The 17,405-nt window shown below is 38.5% G+C and overlaps 1 protein-coding gene across 2 annotated transcripts in view; it reads left to right on the top strand.

Moving 5' to 3' along the window:
- The window catches only part of LOC126203079 (PAX-interacting protein 1-like), a 175,635-nt gene that overhangs the window by 122,195 nt on the left and 36,035 nt on the right, over positions 1-17,405 (top strand). For both annotated transcript variants that reach the window (XM_049937320.1, XM_049937318.1), the window contains exons 15-16: positions 841-1,019; positions 15,688-15,797. In XM_049937320.1, the coding sequence (XP_049793277.1) occupies positions 841-1,019; positions 15,688-15,797 (289 nt within the window). The remainder of the gene's footprint in view (positions 1-840; positions 1,020-15,687; positions 15,798-17,405) is intronic.

The following is a 17,405-nucleotide window of genomic DNA, read 5'->3' as shown; positions in this document are numbered from 1 at the left end:
TGGAACACCAACATGATGGAGGACTACTGTTGGTCACTTCACTGAGAAGTTCAGCAAGCAACTCATCATAGAAAAAGCTACACAAGAAGAAGCTTCAATGAAAAAAAAGAGAAAGAAAATACAAACCAATTCCAGCTGACAAGTGAAACCTCTATTAACACATATCATTGTTTTAAGTAGCTTACTGTAAATACAAACCATGCTTATGTTGCAACAAAGTCTTTCATTAATTTCCCCGTTTTCCATATAGCATAGGATTTTTATACTATATAATAAACAGCATATTGCTCAAAAACTATGGGTGATACAAAAAAAAACTAAGGCTATGTTTGGATTCAGCTCATAAAAATCTATGAAGATCAGCTATAAAACTAAAAAAAAAAAAAAGTTTAAAAAAATTGTTGGCCTGTGTGATTTTTTTCTGAAATGTGTTTTGTTCGTGCCAAACATGTAAAACTGGTTACAATATCTTTGGTGTAGATGGACTGTTGTAGAAAGGAAAAGGAAACTTTTGTCTACCATTTCCTGTTTAGCTGTTGCTGGGTTGTATGTGGCTTCCATTGTTTTCTAGTTTTTGTTTCGCTGAGTAAATGTTTATCTTTTACTTTGCTGAGATTAGCTTGTAGGCCTGTCTTTTTAAATTGCTGCTTCTCGGCCATGTATGTGACAGAAATACAGTGTTCCCAATACTACAGTAGCATTTCATAATTGAATGTACGTTTCCATTTTGTTCAGATTATTTTTAAAGGTTAGGGTATGTTAACACTGTTGTAATTGTTATCACTTTTGAACCTGAACCTGACTTTTTCAAGAATAGCATATAAAATTTTTATTCTGCAGTTCCACCTGACCTCTGTCTCTTGGGCTGTATCTTTTTCTTTGTGGGTTATGAAAATGAACCAGAGCTAAATAACTGGAAGACCTTAGTTCGAAGAAGTGGTGGTGAGGTTGAAGAAACGTATGTTCATCGTGTTACACATGTAATATGTGATACACAAAAGAACTCATTTGTACAACAGGTAAGAAAGAAAACTTACGTTATATCTCTAAAATTTGCTTCTATGTTTCATTTGTAGCCCAGTGAATTGGTCAAATATAATAGAATGAATTTTTAAAAATATATGCTCTGTTAATTACTGTCTCTGAATGACATGACATAATCAGGACCCACATACACTCCGCACACTTATATTAGACATTTGTTATTGCAAAAGAATATTACCGAACCCATACACGTTTTGTGTTTGATTTCTGCAATATATCTTGCTCAAGTTTTTATTGTGCAGAATTTGTTGAGAGTTTATGCCACTTAAGCTCTAGGGTTCAAATCACAATGTAGGCTGTGGTAACTAATATTTGCATGATACCTCATAATTTTTTCCATCTGAGTTTGTCCCCTTTGTTTATGGTGATTGTTGTCTTCTAATAATAACATAAAAAGACACAAACCAGTAAGGCTTTTGTTGTGACTAGAATTTCATTACATGATATTTTTGAAACATTTCATGGAGGCTATAACAATCCAGCTTGTTGACAAAATGGCAGCAAATGGTATAAAATGGGCAGCCCTGAGCACTTATACTAATTGATCATCACTGGGTGAGATGAAAGCAACTGAAAGTAATTCCTGAAATTTTAAAACTGTTTGCAAAACCAGGATTGTAATGCAGTTACTTGCCTTACATTGAAATGTGTTTACCAACCATTCTATTTGATCTTGCATCACTGACTGACTCAATGTCAATAAACCATGGATGTTTCTCCGTATTAGCCATTTCCTGTAGAAAAGTTAGCCTGTAAAAAAGCCCTCTGTTAGTGCAGTCAGTACCACATTGCATGTGAAAGATAAGTATTTGTATCCAAATTTTAGCTTGTCACTTATGATCAACACCGCATACTATATTTTACAGACTATAAGACGCACATTAATTTTTTAAGCAAATTTTTTAAATAACATTTTTACCATTTTTATTATTAGATTGTAAAGCCAGACTAGAAAACAATTCTTAGTGTATAAAATCAAAATAACCCTAAAAATCCCTAAAAATTGTCATCTCAACTTTCTTCTTCTTCCTCTTCCTCTCTTCATTGTTGTCCTCTTCATATGTAAGATGATCTTCACTGCCATCGAGAGCATTACTACACGTCTTGAAAGATTTAACAATAATGTCTGCTCTCACTCTAGACCACGGCTGTTTTATCCACTGACACACTTGTCTGTGGGTCATTTTAAAGCTCCCTTTGATGTGAATTAATGTTGGGTTTCATCCATCTACCATCATCCATTTGTTCCATTCCTCTCTCATATACAGTTTAAATGGTTTATGTATTGAGACGTCAAGAGGTTGCAGTTGTGAAGTAAGTCTTTCTGGAATAACAGCAAGCTCTGCATTTCCCAGTCTCAATTTGTCTTTCACAGACTTTTTCAAGTGATTACCAAACTGATCTAGCATGAGAAGAGACATCTTCTTCAATAAAGCACCTTTCCTTCTCTCCTACACACTGTTAAGCCATAATTTCATATACTCACCCATCCAACTCTTACGTGACTACAACACCTGGCTGTATTTCAGATGGTATTGGCATTGTTTTGCACTTGAAAATTATCATTGGAGTAAGTTCAATGCTGTCAGCTTAACATGAAAAGACAACAGCATTTTTTCATGTCCACCATTTTTTGTTTTTTAGTTACAATTGTAGCCCTTTTCATAGCAACAGTTCGGTTACTTGACACATCAGATGTCAGAGGAATTTCATCCATATTTGCTATTTGGCTTAGTTCCACACTGGTTTCTTTCAACGTTGAATAATAAAGTGATGGAAAGATGATATTCTCGCTTCATACCCGTGCAGCATTTTCTGTGAAAGACAAATTGAGACTGGAAAATATCGAGCTTGCTGTTATTCCGAGTAGACATACTTCACAATTGCAACAATTAACAGGAAAGGGAGGTAATGACAGTGGCACATAAAGTGCCCTCCGCCACACACCATTGGGTGGATTGCGGAGTATAAATGTAGATGTAGATGAACGTCCATGATGCTTCCTAAACTTGTAGTACCAACCAACTTCACGCTTAAAGTCTGTTAACTTGCACTGCAGTGCTCGCGTATGAGCGTGTATTTGGATCCACTTCAGTGCATCGTCTAGTTCTGGCCATTTTACATTAAGTCTTCTGTTTGCAGAATTAATTTTCCTCTTGTTTTTAGTTTTTATTTACTATCCTGTCAGTCACGAATGGATATTTCTGTTGGTGGAGGGCCAAAATACCACTCAGCTGCTCTGTTCCCATGTTGTTCAGCGTATACTATTGCTTTCAATTTTTAGTCTACATCATATGAATATTTTTTCTATTACAAAATAGCTACTAATAAAAATATTCTACTGTTACTGATAACACAAATCACTTTCAGTTCAAGTTCACCGGCACTGTAGACTGCAATGACTCATCATAGACTCGACAGTGTTCGGGATGTGCGATGCTGGTGTGTGAGGGAGACAAGTGTTAGCAAGCTTGTGAATCCCCACCCCACAACTCACGTTTGTCGCATCGGTGCACTGCTGCTGGTTGAATCTGATGTTACCAGGTAGAGGCAGGTTTCCCGTGCATCAAATATATGGCCATTTTCAAGACTATCAGGAATTTTAAATCAAACGCTGGACATTTTTATATTAATTTCAGATATAAGATGCACCTGAATTTTGGAGGCAGGTGTCCTACAGTCTGAAAAGTAGGGTATACTGTGCAAAAGAGTGGAAGAACTGATGACCACACTACATAAAGGATGACTGGATATATTTGCAAACAATGCAGGGGCAGCAAAGAACTCAGTCTGTGTGTGGTGCTTGTGCATGTGTGCGAATTTCTCTCGCCTATTTGCGCACTTACCCCTCCACCATGCCATGCTGTCTGAATAGGTAGAGGGGGAAGGGGTGAAACTGTGAAAGCGCCACATGTGACATGCAGTTCTGCTTCATATTTCTCAGCAGCGTTGGTCACAAGCAAATCAATGTTTTAGTATTATTTTTGCCATACTGAGGACATAATAAAATTCATATCTGGCACAGAGTGCTGGCATTCAGACAGTTTCACAGAATTTCATCACCCAAGTTGCCATGTAATTGTGACTTATGTTGTTCCATAATCGAAAAAATCTTTACGTGCAAATATGTTGGTGAAAACATTGATATAATTAGAGACTGGATTATATACATTTACATATTTGGCTACTTTTCACAGGTTATTGCATGTTTTAACTGAAATCTAGTCACAATGTGTAATTTTGCCCTATATTTACAATATTTTAAAGATTTAGATGGCCGGTCTCTAGCTCGATATAGTTTTGATGTCTCATAGATTGACCATGATGAACCGCGTGCAATCGCTAACCGAGAGGCCACTGCCTAGTGAAAACATTACAGAAGGAGAACAGGAATAGGCACACAGAGCCAGTGCTCCTGTGCCCGCTCCCCCGGTGAATCCCCTCCACTGTCATACCATATGCGTCGGCAACAATTAAAATAAACTACGCAAGCTTTTAGTCGCACGTCCATTGTTTCAGTTTAGCTTTCTGTTTACTTGTACGCAGTTGAACGTGTTTACGACATGTAGTATGTGTAACGTGTCATGCGCTACGCTGCCCGAAAAAAGAAATGATGTTTGTGGATAGCTGACCATCCTGGAACATTTACATATGACGGAACTGTTTTACATTATCGAATTTGCAAGAAAAACTTTTTGTGCAAAAAAAAAAAAAAAAGTTTCATATAGACCAGCATGTCAAGACAAGTCTTCATATACAGGAAAAACACAGCAGAAAGGACCGCAACAACAACTTCTGACAACAGCAAGTTGCAATAGGAGGGATTTGTCCCAAGGTAACCATAACAGTTGGTTTAACATGGATCTATATGAAGCATTCATTGCAAGCAATATTCGTCTTCACAAACTTACAAACCCTATCGTCAAAGGCTTTCTGCACACATATTGCTTAATTCAAAATATATCAGATGAATCAACATTGTGTAAAAATGACATACCGACAATTTATGTAAATGTTCTGAAAAAAAAAAATACACAATGAACTCGAGGACAGCTTTATCTGGATTTCATTTGATGAAACCACAGATACAGGGTGTTTCAAAAATGACCGGTATATTTGAAACGGCAATAAAAACTAAACGAGCAGCGATAGAAATACACCGTTTGTTGCAATATGCTTGGGACAACAGTACATTTTCAGGCAGACAAACTTTCGAAATTACAGTAGTTACAATTTTCAACAACAGATGGCGCTGCGGTCTGGGAAACTCTATAGTACGATATTTTCCACATATCCACCATGCGTAGCAATAATATGGCGTAGTCTCTGAATGAAATTACCCGAAACCTTTGACAACGTGTCTGGCGGAATGGCTTCACATGCAGATGAGATGTACTGCTTCAGCTGTTCAATTGTTTCTGGATTCTGGCGGTACACCTGGTCTTTCAAGTGTCCCCACAGAAAGAAGTCACAGGGGTTCATGTCTGGCGAATAGGGAGGCCAATCCACACCGCCCCCTGTATGTTTTGGATAGCCCAAAGCAATCACACGATCATCGAAATATTCATTCAGGAAATTAAAGACGTCGGCCGTGCGATGTGGCCGGGCACCATCTTGCATAAACCACGAGGTGTTCGCAGTGTCGTCTAAGGCAGTTTGTACCACCACAAATTCATGAAGAATGTCCAGATAGCGTGATGCAGTAATCGTTTCGGATCTGAAAAATGGGCCAATGATTCCTTTGGAAGACATGGCGGCCCAGACCAGTACTTTTTGAGGATGCAGGGACGATGGGACTGCAACATGGGGCTTTTCGGTTCCCCATATGCACCAGTTCTGTTTATTGATGAAGCCGTCCAGGTAAAAATAAGCTTCGTCAGTAAACCAAATGCTGCCCACATGCATATCGCCGTCATCAATCCTGTGCACTATATCGTTAGCGAATGTCTCTCGTGCAGCAATGGTAGCGGCGCTGAGGGGTTGCCGCGTTTGAATTTTGTATGGATAGAGGTGTAAACTCTGGCGCATGAAACGATACGTGGACGTTGGCGTCATTTGGACCGCAGCTGTAACACGGCGAACGGAAACCCGAGGCCGCTGTTGGATCACCTGCTGCACTAGCTGCGCGTTGCCCTCTGTGGTTGCCGTACGCGGTCGCCCTACCTTTCCAGCATGTTCATCCGTCACATTCCCAGTCCGTTGAAATTTTTCAAACAGATCCTTTATTGTATCGCTTTTCGGTCCTTTGGTTACATTAAACCTCCGTTGAAAACTTCGTCTTGTTGCAACAACACTGTGTTCTAGGCGGTGGAATTCCAACACCAGAAAAATCCTCTGTTCTAAGGAATAAACCATGTTGTCTACAGCACACTTGCACGTTGTGAACAGCACACGCCTACAGCAGAAAGACGAAGTACAGAATGACGCACCCACAGACTGCATTGTCTTCTATATCTTTCACATCACTTGCAGCGCCATCTGTTGTTGAAAATTGTAACTACTGTAATTTCGAAAGTTTGTCTGCCTGAAAATGTACTGTTGTCCCAAGCATATTGCAACAAACGGTGTATTTCTATCGCTGCTCGTTTAGTTTTTATTGCCGTTTCAAATATACCGGTCATTTTTGAAACACCCTGTACTTCTGACCTTCTCATTGCAAATTTAATTATTGGTGCCTTTGGCTAAATTTACACTACCCGCGATGCGATGCGATGCGATGCGATGCCGAGCCGAGCCGAGCCGAGCCGAGCCGAGCGATGAAGCGCTGAAATCCCGTGACAATGGGCATGCTTGGTTTAACAGTGGCAACAGAGCGGTGACCCTTTAGACTGCAGGCTGGGCCGAGCGATGTGATGCGGTGACTCCGCTGTAGTCGCAACCGAGTGTGCGTTTCGCGCGAGTGTTTGGAGCGATTGCTTGTTTGTGCTTGCGTCTGGAGTAATTGCTTGCTTGCGATGGACGTCGAAAGACTAATTAATGTGCGTGTTGTGGGACCAGAAAAATGAATATTACCACAATAGGGATTTTGTTCGTCAAGCATGGAATGAAATAGCTGAAGATTGTGGAACAGACAGTAAGTACAAAAAAGTAAAATAAATAGCTACAAGACTCCAAGAAACAAGTAACACAAACAACTTCATTTATTTTCTAATTTTAATTGTGTATTGATACTAATACAGTAATTTGATAATGAAATGACATTCACAATAGTTATAGTATTTGATAATTTCGACATGAAATATATTTGCATTAATGACTGTTGACATAGTTTTTGAAGGCCTCTCTGACACCCCTCGCTCTTCTTGAAGCACTACTGTTTCCTCTGTCATTTTGGAAGCATGCTGCTGAAGCACTGTGTTCTGTTATGTCCTGGTCAATAGACAATTGAAGGGAAATGTCAGGCCCATCTTTATCGATTATTATATTGTGCAAGATGCAGATGCACTGAATAATAATGTCTGCATGTTCTACAGAAGTTTCAATTTCCTTTCGGAGAAGACGCCGTTTGCTGCCCATAATTCCGAAAGTGCGTTCCACCACCGTTCTAGCCCTCGATAGCCTCCTGTCAAATAATCTCTCTTCCTCTGTCAGTGACAGTCCAGGGAAAGGGCGCATTAAGTTTTCCAGTAGTGGAAAGGCTTCATCTCCAACCAACACTAATGGGGCTTTTGCTGAAGTACCTGGTAGTTCTTTCGGTGGAGGCCAGTTTTCAGTTTCGTTCAAAATATTATTGTACAAGTTACTTGCTCTAAATGTGCCACCATCTGATTGCTTGCCATAGCCTCCAATGTCAACTGCTATTAATCTGCAGTTAGCATCGGCTACAGCTAGTAAAGCAAGCGAAAAATATTTTTTGTAATTGTAATACATTGTCCCAGAATGAGGGGGACATTTAACCCGAACATGCTTACCATCAATGGCCCCCACACAACTCGGAAAATTCCAGTTGGCATACATGTGTTTTGCAGCGGTTTGAAGCAGTAGTATAGTAGGAGAAGGCAGGTGTACAGGGCTCAGAATTTCACATATTGCGGCACACGTTTCATGCTCACATTGTGCGACTGTAGTTAGACCCATCCGAAACGACTGTGACAGTGCATGGAAAGACATCCCAACCGACAAATATCTGAAAAAGAATGAAATGAGCGTAATTGAAAGATGTGTAGGATCTCCGTAGGATTTGCAGTTAATATGCTAAGGACAAAAAATGTATTAAGTATACAGTGTACTTAATTATTTACGCATATTTTCACGTCTATATTTTCAGGCGAGGTACTGAAGAATAAATGGAAGAACCTACATGACACTTTCCACTCTGAACTCAAAAAAAAAAAAAAACTCGTGCGAACGTTCAGGAGACGAAGGTGGCATGCCGCCTTTCCAATCCAATTGGCCGTGGTACGAGCTAATGACCTTCCTGACTGACATAATGACGCTACGGAAGACGAAGACTGATGTTCATCACAGTAAAAGAACAGCATTGCAACACGACGACGCACACGACGACGTACCATTTTCACCAGCTCTTACAGAGAGAGAGAGTGTTTCACCTGATGAAACCAACCAAGCCAGCTCTTCAAGACTGTAAGTTCAGAGGGTAGTATTTCGATGCCTCCTCCCTCATCCACCCTACACACAAACCAAAACAAGAGATCCAAGAAATCGACAAACTCTGAGTTGCTAAATATAGAGAAGCAAAAGTTGAAGCTAATTGAGCAACAAATGTCGAAATCAGAAACGCAAGATGACAGCTATCATTTTGTAGTGAGTTTGCTGCCAGCAATGCGAAAACTATCACCTGCGGCTCAGTTGAGAGCCAGGATAAAAATTCAGCTGGTTCTTTTGGAAGAATTGGAACAATCAACCACTTCCACTGCACATTCGTTGATGGCACCCTATGCACCTGAAAATCCAGTTGAAATCATAATTGCTGGAAATCCGCAAAATGAAATAGTCATTTCTGAAATTCAACCTGATGACATTGTTATTTCAAGCCACCAAGATTCTGAAAACTTTGATACTTAGTTGAGTGCACTGTGATGTATTTTACTTCTCATTGTCAACTACGTCAAAATTTATTAAAAGAAAGTTTGAATCTATCACAATTTGTAAATTTTCATAATAAAATGATTGCTGTAAACTTAATATTGTGTACTTACCTGATGGTGATCATAACTTTCTCTTCAGGAGTAATAGCCATTCTGAAATTTGTGTTTTGCTTCTGTAACCTATTTGAAACAGACGACACTATATAATCAAATGTCTCTGTACTCATTCTGAAATAATTCCAAAATGTATCCTCATCTTTTCTCAAGTCACTGCACAAATGATGAGATTCTCCTAAAGCCCTCCTCTCCTTGTTGATTTCATGCACCCATTCACGACTGCGTTGAATTCTCAGAGCACTGTTTTCTAATAAAAAAGAATTTACTGGGTCGAGGAAAAACGACATCGTGCCGAGACTTCTCAATTGCTGGCCAGATCGCGCGTGCTGTATCGTGTGCAATGTGAATGCTCCATCGCATTGCATCGCTTTGGCCGTTATGCCTCGCATCGCGTCGCGTCGCATCGCATCACAGGCAGTGTAAACGTACACTTGAAGAAGAGCCTTCTGCTTCCTATTTGGTGGCCTGCAAAGAACTTAACAGTTAATCATTCTACAGTCGCCAGATTTACAAATGGGGATATCAGAAAAATATTTTTAGAATCTTCTGCATATGAAAGGGTGTTTGTGTTTATTTCAGATGCTGCTCCCTATATTTTATCCTAATTTGATTCGTGTCACGTGCTTTGGTCATGGAGTACATCACCTTGCTGAAGAAGTATGTTCTACGTTTGTGAACGTAAATAAACTGATTTCATCCACAAAGAAAGTGTTTCTAAGGGCTCCTGCTTGCATCAAGACCTACAAAATAAAAATACCAAATGTGCCTTTACCTCCCAAACCAGTGGTAACTCCTTGGGATATGTGGGTCAAAGCTGTGTTGTTTTACAATGAACATTTCGAGACCATTAGAGGGTTAGTAAATGACTTCGATAGTACAGAGGCTTTGGCAGTTTGCCAGTGCAAGAAAGTTTTTAATGATTCCGGTATTAAAAAAGACATTACTGTGATTAGCGCTCATATTTTCCCATTTACCTGCAAGTATTAAAAAGCTTGAAAGTCGAGATTTGGATTTAATGAACCTATTCAGTTAATGAATAAAATTATGTTAGTGAACTACTCATTGGCAGCGGTATTCCCAAGAAAACTTAATCAAAAGTTTGAAAACATTTTAAACAATAACCAAGTCTTTAAACTGTTGTACTAAATTAATAGTTTTATTAATGGGAGGGGTGAACGATTACCAGAAACAGTAAGTGACAATGTAGCACCCAAATTCAAATATTGCCCAGTTACCTCAGTTGATGTAGAATGGTCCTTTTCTGCTTATATAAATGTTTTGAGTGACTGAAGACACAATCTTATTATCAAACATTTGGAACAGTACTTGGTCATTTATGTTTACAATAGTAGAAAAATGTAAAATAAATTGTAAATGATGATTTCGTCCAATAGTATTAAGTTCAAAAAATTCATGATTGTATATATATATTTTTTTTTTAATTAAAATATTATCGAGTTTTTGAGCGTGCCCCTCTGCGTGTGGGATATCTCAAAGTTGGTCATGTACATATCGAATTTTTCGCTATGAACCACTCGCATTGCATCTACTTTTTACCGACAACAATAGCAAAGAAGGAGTAGTCCTTGAAACACAGTGTGCGTCCCTATTTTGAAAATTTTTAGAAAATAATCCCAGGAAGACCCCCTTCCTAACCTCTACCAGAAAGTATTCAAAAAGTAAATTTAGCATTCTAAATGTACCAATTTTTCGCATGGCTGGCGCTCTCCCTCATAATTAATATGCACAGGTTCGATTTTGAGATATAATGCATGCAGTAAATACCATGTTCTTTTATTATTTGATCTTGATATTTCGACAGTTTTCATGCATATTTTAAGGTTTTTATGATGCATACAATCCGGTTTTTAGATATCATCTTTGCAATCTCACAGTCTCAGTACAGAGACATAGAAATTCAGCCTCAGGAAAACAATGTTGAATACCTGGACAGTTTTAACAAAAGAGTTTTCTATTTAAGAAGAAATTACATCGAAAATCAACCCCGGTCACACTGCAGATGCACAGGGATGCTTTCAGCTGAAATAGTAAACAGACTCGAAAACAGCTCAAAAACAGATGTGAGTATGGCAGTGCCCTCAAACGTTTAGAAAACTGTTGATCTAATTCTTTCAACGCCACAGTATATTGTGCAGAATTTGTGTTTTGTTTGAAGCCAATGAGCTTAGGGGAATGGACTGATTCTTATCAGAAGATGTATGTTCCACATTGCAGTTTTCTTTTTAAATGCGTCAACTTTTGCGAACAGTCACTGGTCTTGTGAGCTTCATTTATACCATGAATGAATAGCGAAGTTTTAGCAGTATCCGTGTTGTAGACATAAGCAGTTTCAGTAGGGAGTTGTTTACTACCCACAGAATGCACCTAAACAGGTCAGGAAAAAAGTATTAGGTCCCCTTCTCAGTGCAGAAATTTTGGAACAACTATGCTCTACAAAAGGTAGTGCATATAGACAGACCACATTAAATGAATGATTTCCGAAATAACAGGTCAAGAAACCATCCCTGAGCTTACCGACTCAGAATTCATTTTTAAATAAAATGTTTTAACAAGCACTGGAAAGTACCACCTGGCAATCATCCACCAGAATATTAGAGGCTTATGTAATAAACTAAATAAACTGTCAGTGTGGAAGACAATGGAAGTACAGATCTCTTATGTACTGTGCTTTACTGAGTATCAAGGCTTCTCAGGAATGGAAAGACTTGTAGTACCTGAAAACAATCTTATTCTTTATACTACAGAAAACAAAGAAAAGGAGATGGTATTGCTATTTTCATAAAGAGCTGTATCAATTATAAAGCAATTGATGTAAATGATTTTTGGTTAGAGCAGAATTTTGAAGCACATGCCATTGAGTATTCTGTAAGTAAGTCTACCCCCTTAATTGTAGCAATATATAGGACACCCTCAGGCAATCTTGACCTCTTTTTGAAGCAGCTTGACTGATTCTTACTTCATCTATTTTATTCTAAAAAGAGACGTCATAGTACTTGGAGATTTCAGTATCAGCTTCTTCACTCACTGTAATGGGGAGTCATATCTGGAAAATTTGATGTACATCTACAACCTTGTCCCAGTGGTCAGTTTTCCCACCAGTGTAACTTTTAATTCAAGAACCCTAATTGGCAATTTATTTGTAGACCAAGGGACTCTGGGCAGTACCACCATTTGTAAAATACTGAAAGGCCTCTCTGATCGTGATGGTCGGTGAGTTACCATTCATAATATGATTACTTGCTAGAATAAAACTGAGCCCGAGTGGAACATAGCCAGGCTCATAAATGATGAAACAGTTAAGGCCTTTAAGTCATGCCTCGAAAATGTAGATTGGAATCACATGTACTATTAAACAAATGTCAGTTCCAAACCCAATTGTGCAGCAATGAAAGTGTGTCATTATTTAAAATTTCCTTCCCAAAAAAGGTTTACAAGAATCAACCCAAAGATATCAAAAGAAAATCATGGATCACCAAGGGATAAGAATATCCTGCAAACCTGGAAACACAAATGTGAATTGTACATCACAGCAAAACATTCATGAAGTCTTCCCAAAGAATTCATTGTAAAAAGTACTATAAAATAATAAGCAAAGTAATGAAATGCCCAAAAGTTCGTATTTTAACACCAAATTCAACCAATCCGTAATAAAAACAAAACAATCTGAGACATAATCAGGAATGAGGCAGGTGTCAACAGTGCTAATAAACATGTAGACTTCGTTTAAATATTAACAATAAACATATAAGCCTTCAAGAGAGAGTTGCAAAAACCTTCAGTGTGCACTGCATAATTGCTGCGGTGCAAATAGGCTGCAATGGTCTTTTAGAAAGTGCCGTGGACATATTGAAACAGCACATCCGAATTCAGTAAATGAAGTAAGTGTATCCCCCAGACTCAGAAATGAGTAAAGAATTCCATTGAATCACTAAAAAGCAAAGGATCATCAGGTGTAAATAATATTTCCAGTAAATTACTAAAAGCCTGATGTGATCAACTATCCAAAGCTTTATGTGAATGTGGTGTCGAAAAGAACAGACACCATTGGTGGTGATCTTGCAGCTCTCAAAGAATGAAATTACCGTGAAATCCAGACATTTGTAGCTAATCCTTAAGAGTTTGAGTAAAATGAGTGCATCTGCACTACAAATGTAGTGGGTGGACAATAAACTGGAAATGTGGGTCTCACGGGGAGAGTGCCAGAGACAAGTCCCTCTAGTCGCACTATCCTCTGTGTCCTTGGTGGCTCAGTCAGGTACAGCATCTGTCATGTAAGCAGGAGATCCCGGGTCCAAGTCCCGGTCGGGACACACATTTTCAACTTTCCCCGTTGATATTTATCAACGCCTGTAAACAGATTCAAAGGTCTGGATTTGACTGTAATATCATTATCCAAAGCTTTAGCCCACATATTTAATGCCTCTACATATCAGGGTGTCTTCCCAGATGGAGTGAAGCTTGCTGTAATAAAGCAACTCCACAAAAAGCGAGACACAACACATGATTTTAACATCAGTGATAGTTTGGTTTCCAAAAAGCTATGTCCACTACTGAAGCAATATTTTCATTCACAAATGACATATTGGAATCCATTAATATAAAAATGAAGTCAGTCGGGATCTTTTGTGTTCTCTCTAAGGCTTTCAACTATGTGGATCAAAAAATACTTGGCAACAAAGCAAGGCACAATGGCATCAGAAGGCAGTGGAAAACTGGCTACAATCTTACCTAAATGATAGGAAGAAGAAGGTAGTTCTTCATGAGACCAGCATAGCAGAGGAGGAGGTGGAGTCGGACTGGGGCACTGTACTCCATGGAGTCCTTCAGGGATTTGTCCTCAGTCCTCTGCTGTTTTTGATTCGCATAAATGACTTACTTTTGTCATGCAAAACATGCGAGTTCCACTGTTTCAGAATAAACTCACTAACATTAAACCAGAGCAAAACCAGTTACCTCCACTTCAACTTTGCTCACAAAGTCCCACTAGACATTCCTGTTTTACATGGCAGTCAGCAAATGCAAAGAGTGCATTGCATCAATTTCTTAGATCTCCTCATATAGCCAGCTGGGAACATCATATCCTCCAAATCCAAAAATGTTTCTTCTCCACTACTTTTGCCATTAGGACAGTCTCACAAATTGGAGTGTCACAAAATCTTCAAAATAATGTGCAGAGTACAATGGAGAACCTTGTGCCGTAATCTGTTCAAGAAGCTTGAGATACTTACTACAATGTCCCAATATATTTACTCAATTATGAGTTTCATGGTTGGCAGTCCTGCCCACTACGAAGCCAATGAAAGGTTCCATGGCACAACACAAGGAGGAAGGTAACCTCCATTGTGAACTAAAATATCTAACTCGGGTGCAGAAAAGTGTACAGTACTCCAGTATTAAAATTTTTAATTCACTGCCAAACTCTATCAAACACCTACATAGTAACAAAGCATTATTTAAAAATAAATTAATTATACATTTACTTGAAGAAGCCTTTCGTTCATTTTCGATAGAGAAGAGAGAGAGAGTGGCGCGCGCGCGCGCGCGCGCGTGTGTGTGTGTGTGTGTGTGTGTGTGTGTGTGTGTGTGTGTATCACTGCATGTTTTTTAGGTTTTAAACAACACAACATGTGTTAATCCATGTCTTTATCACTTTTTTTATGTTGTAGTTTTATATTATGTACTTTCCATGCAATTGGTTTTGTAAAAAGACTATTATATCCTGTGTCTGTTTTTGGAAAATAACTACTATGTTCTGTGAAAATACATTTGTGTATTCTTTAAGTCGTTCCACATCCTAGCATCTTACATGCATTAAAGGTTCCAAGAAATATGTATATAAATAAATAAATAAAAATAAACAGTGCTTGCACAATGAGTCTGCCAAACTGAAGAAAGTCCTGCCAATCAAAATTAGCCAAGCCAAATGATGGACGAAGTGTCACATCACATTGATAAATGAAATGTTGCACTATACCAAGGAGGACTGACCAAAGCCGAGATGTATCAAGTAGTGCCTGCTCGATAGCAGCAAATTGTGCACACATGAAGTTTTGTGTGCTGTAGTTGACCGTCATCTACTGCAATGTACTAGAAAATCTGCCTAGAAGAGTAGAAGCTGTATTAGCTTTGAATAATTAACCTATTTCATACCACCTTAAGAACTCCAGATAAAGAATTCTATGTAATGTCCAGTTATGAACTTCAACGCAATGTACTTATCTGTTTTTCTTGGACAACCTTACTAATTTCTGCATTGAATCAGTGTGTATTTAAATTCTAATTTGTGCTGTTCATAACTTGATGTGGGCACAAATGAAGTTGTATGTACTTGTGTGTGTGTGTGTGTGTGTGTGTGTGTGTGTGTGTGTGTGAGAGAGAGAGAGAGAGAGAGAGAAAAGAGAGATCATAAATTGTGTTTCTGTTTTGGAATCTTACAGTTAACTTTCATTCACTTTAGGCCTTGAGAGATAGTAAACGATGTGTCACGCCATACTGGCTCAGTGATGCCCTGGAGAAACAACAGGTAGTGCCACCATCATTGGCAGTTCATTTTCCACGCCCTTACAAGTATGTATGATATTTTACCATCTTAAAAATAAATTGTATTCCAGAGGTGTTTGCCTGTTGTGTAGTTGGTAAGTTTTCTTTTAAGTGGAGGGTGAGTTATTTTAAATAGATGCAAAAATGAAATGAAAGTAGTACATTTAGGATGCAGCAAGCTCAGATTTTGAGAAGGGATTATGGGTAGCATTAATTATTCATACGGGTTAAATTTTAGTATATGTGGGTTCTGTTATGGATGACAATAATCTGTGATTGATCACACAAAATTTGTGGTATGTAGAAGTAATACTTAATATTTGTGCTACTTTTATGTTACGAACACATAAGTTGCTAGCATCTTCAATTTTTGTGGAACTGTTGTGCAGGTGTAATCATGGGTAACTGATACTCTGGACATCTTAATAAATTTTCATTGGTATTTCGTAACTGTTATTAAATAAAGACTGTAAAGACATTATAAGTTAACTGTGAAGTGTTATTTATTAATAAATGAACTAACAAACAGTCATGTAGTATAATAATTATCATTTTCAGTGACGCATAGCTCATCATTCTTCTGTGTGTGGAATTCAAAGGAAGTCCTAAAGCAAAAGTGTTGTGTTACGTTATTATGTGGGAATGAAACTACAGACAGCATTCCACTCCATGCAATTTTAATTATATTAGCACCCATCACAGCTCTAAAACTATCACAGCCAATCTACTCTTGTAGTTGTAGTAATTCCTCCACTGTCTAGGAAAAAAAGGCAAAGAAACTGCACATTTGCAGATTTGACAAATATAATGCACTAGCTGAGTACCTGGCATTACCCAGATATGTGCTTATTCCAGGCTTCTGTTGGTCCCCCTTTGCCTCTCCCCCTTGTCCAACTGCTCCCACCCCCACCTCCAACCCCCACTTTCTATTCATCTTCTTCTGCCCTTCTCTCTGTAAATCTCCTCCTCCCTCCCTCTCTGTCCATCTCCTCTTTCTCTGTTCACCTCCTCCTCCCTCCTACATGTGTCCATCTGTCCCTTCCCCCTTCTCTGTCCATCTCCTCCACCCCACCTTTTCTCTCCTTCGGTAGGTTATCATCCTCACCCCAGTACAAGGCTCATCGTTCCTTATGCCCACAGTATTTCTTTCCAGATAGTAAGTAATGCATGTACCAGGTTTTGTTGAAATCAATCCAGGGGTTTAGGAGATGCTTTTATATCCAGCTTTGCTAGATATTGCATATGTTATTTACGTTTCACATACAATTAACATGTTTGTACATATTTCACCTTATCTGTAGTGAATTTTGCCCTGCCATTCCGTTTTCTCACAGTTCAATCTTTGCGACATAGTATCTTCTGATCTACGTGTAGTGCAATGATAAATCTGCAATACATTCAGTGGTATATGTGAATACTGTCTGCAAAATGTGTTGAATACAGTTAGTTGTAAAGAAGTAATAAATTAAAACATTGTTCCATATGCAGTATTTTTACTGCATGAACAGCAAAAAAGTAGGGAGCAATACTTTTTTCCTTTCATCATTTTATGAGTGTTCTAGGCAAGAAAAAGTTTCATAAAGGTTTTATCAAACAATGGAAACTGCAGGTTGGAGTGCCAACAATGGAAGCAAA

Source organism: Schistocerca nitens, chromosome 9, assembly GCF_023898315.1.
Source record: "Schistocerca nitens isolate TAMUIC-IGC-003100 chromosome 9, iqSchNite1.1, whole genome shotgun sequence".
NCBI classification, from domain to species: Eukaryota; Metazoa; Arthropoda; class Insecta; order Orthoptera; family Acrididae; genus Schistocerca; species Schistocerca nitens.
Note: the sequence above shows the minus strand (reverse complement) of the source record. Positions and strands in the feature narration are given on the sequence as shown.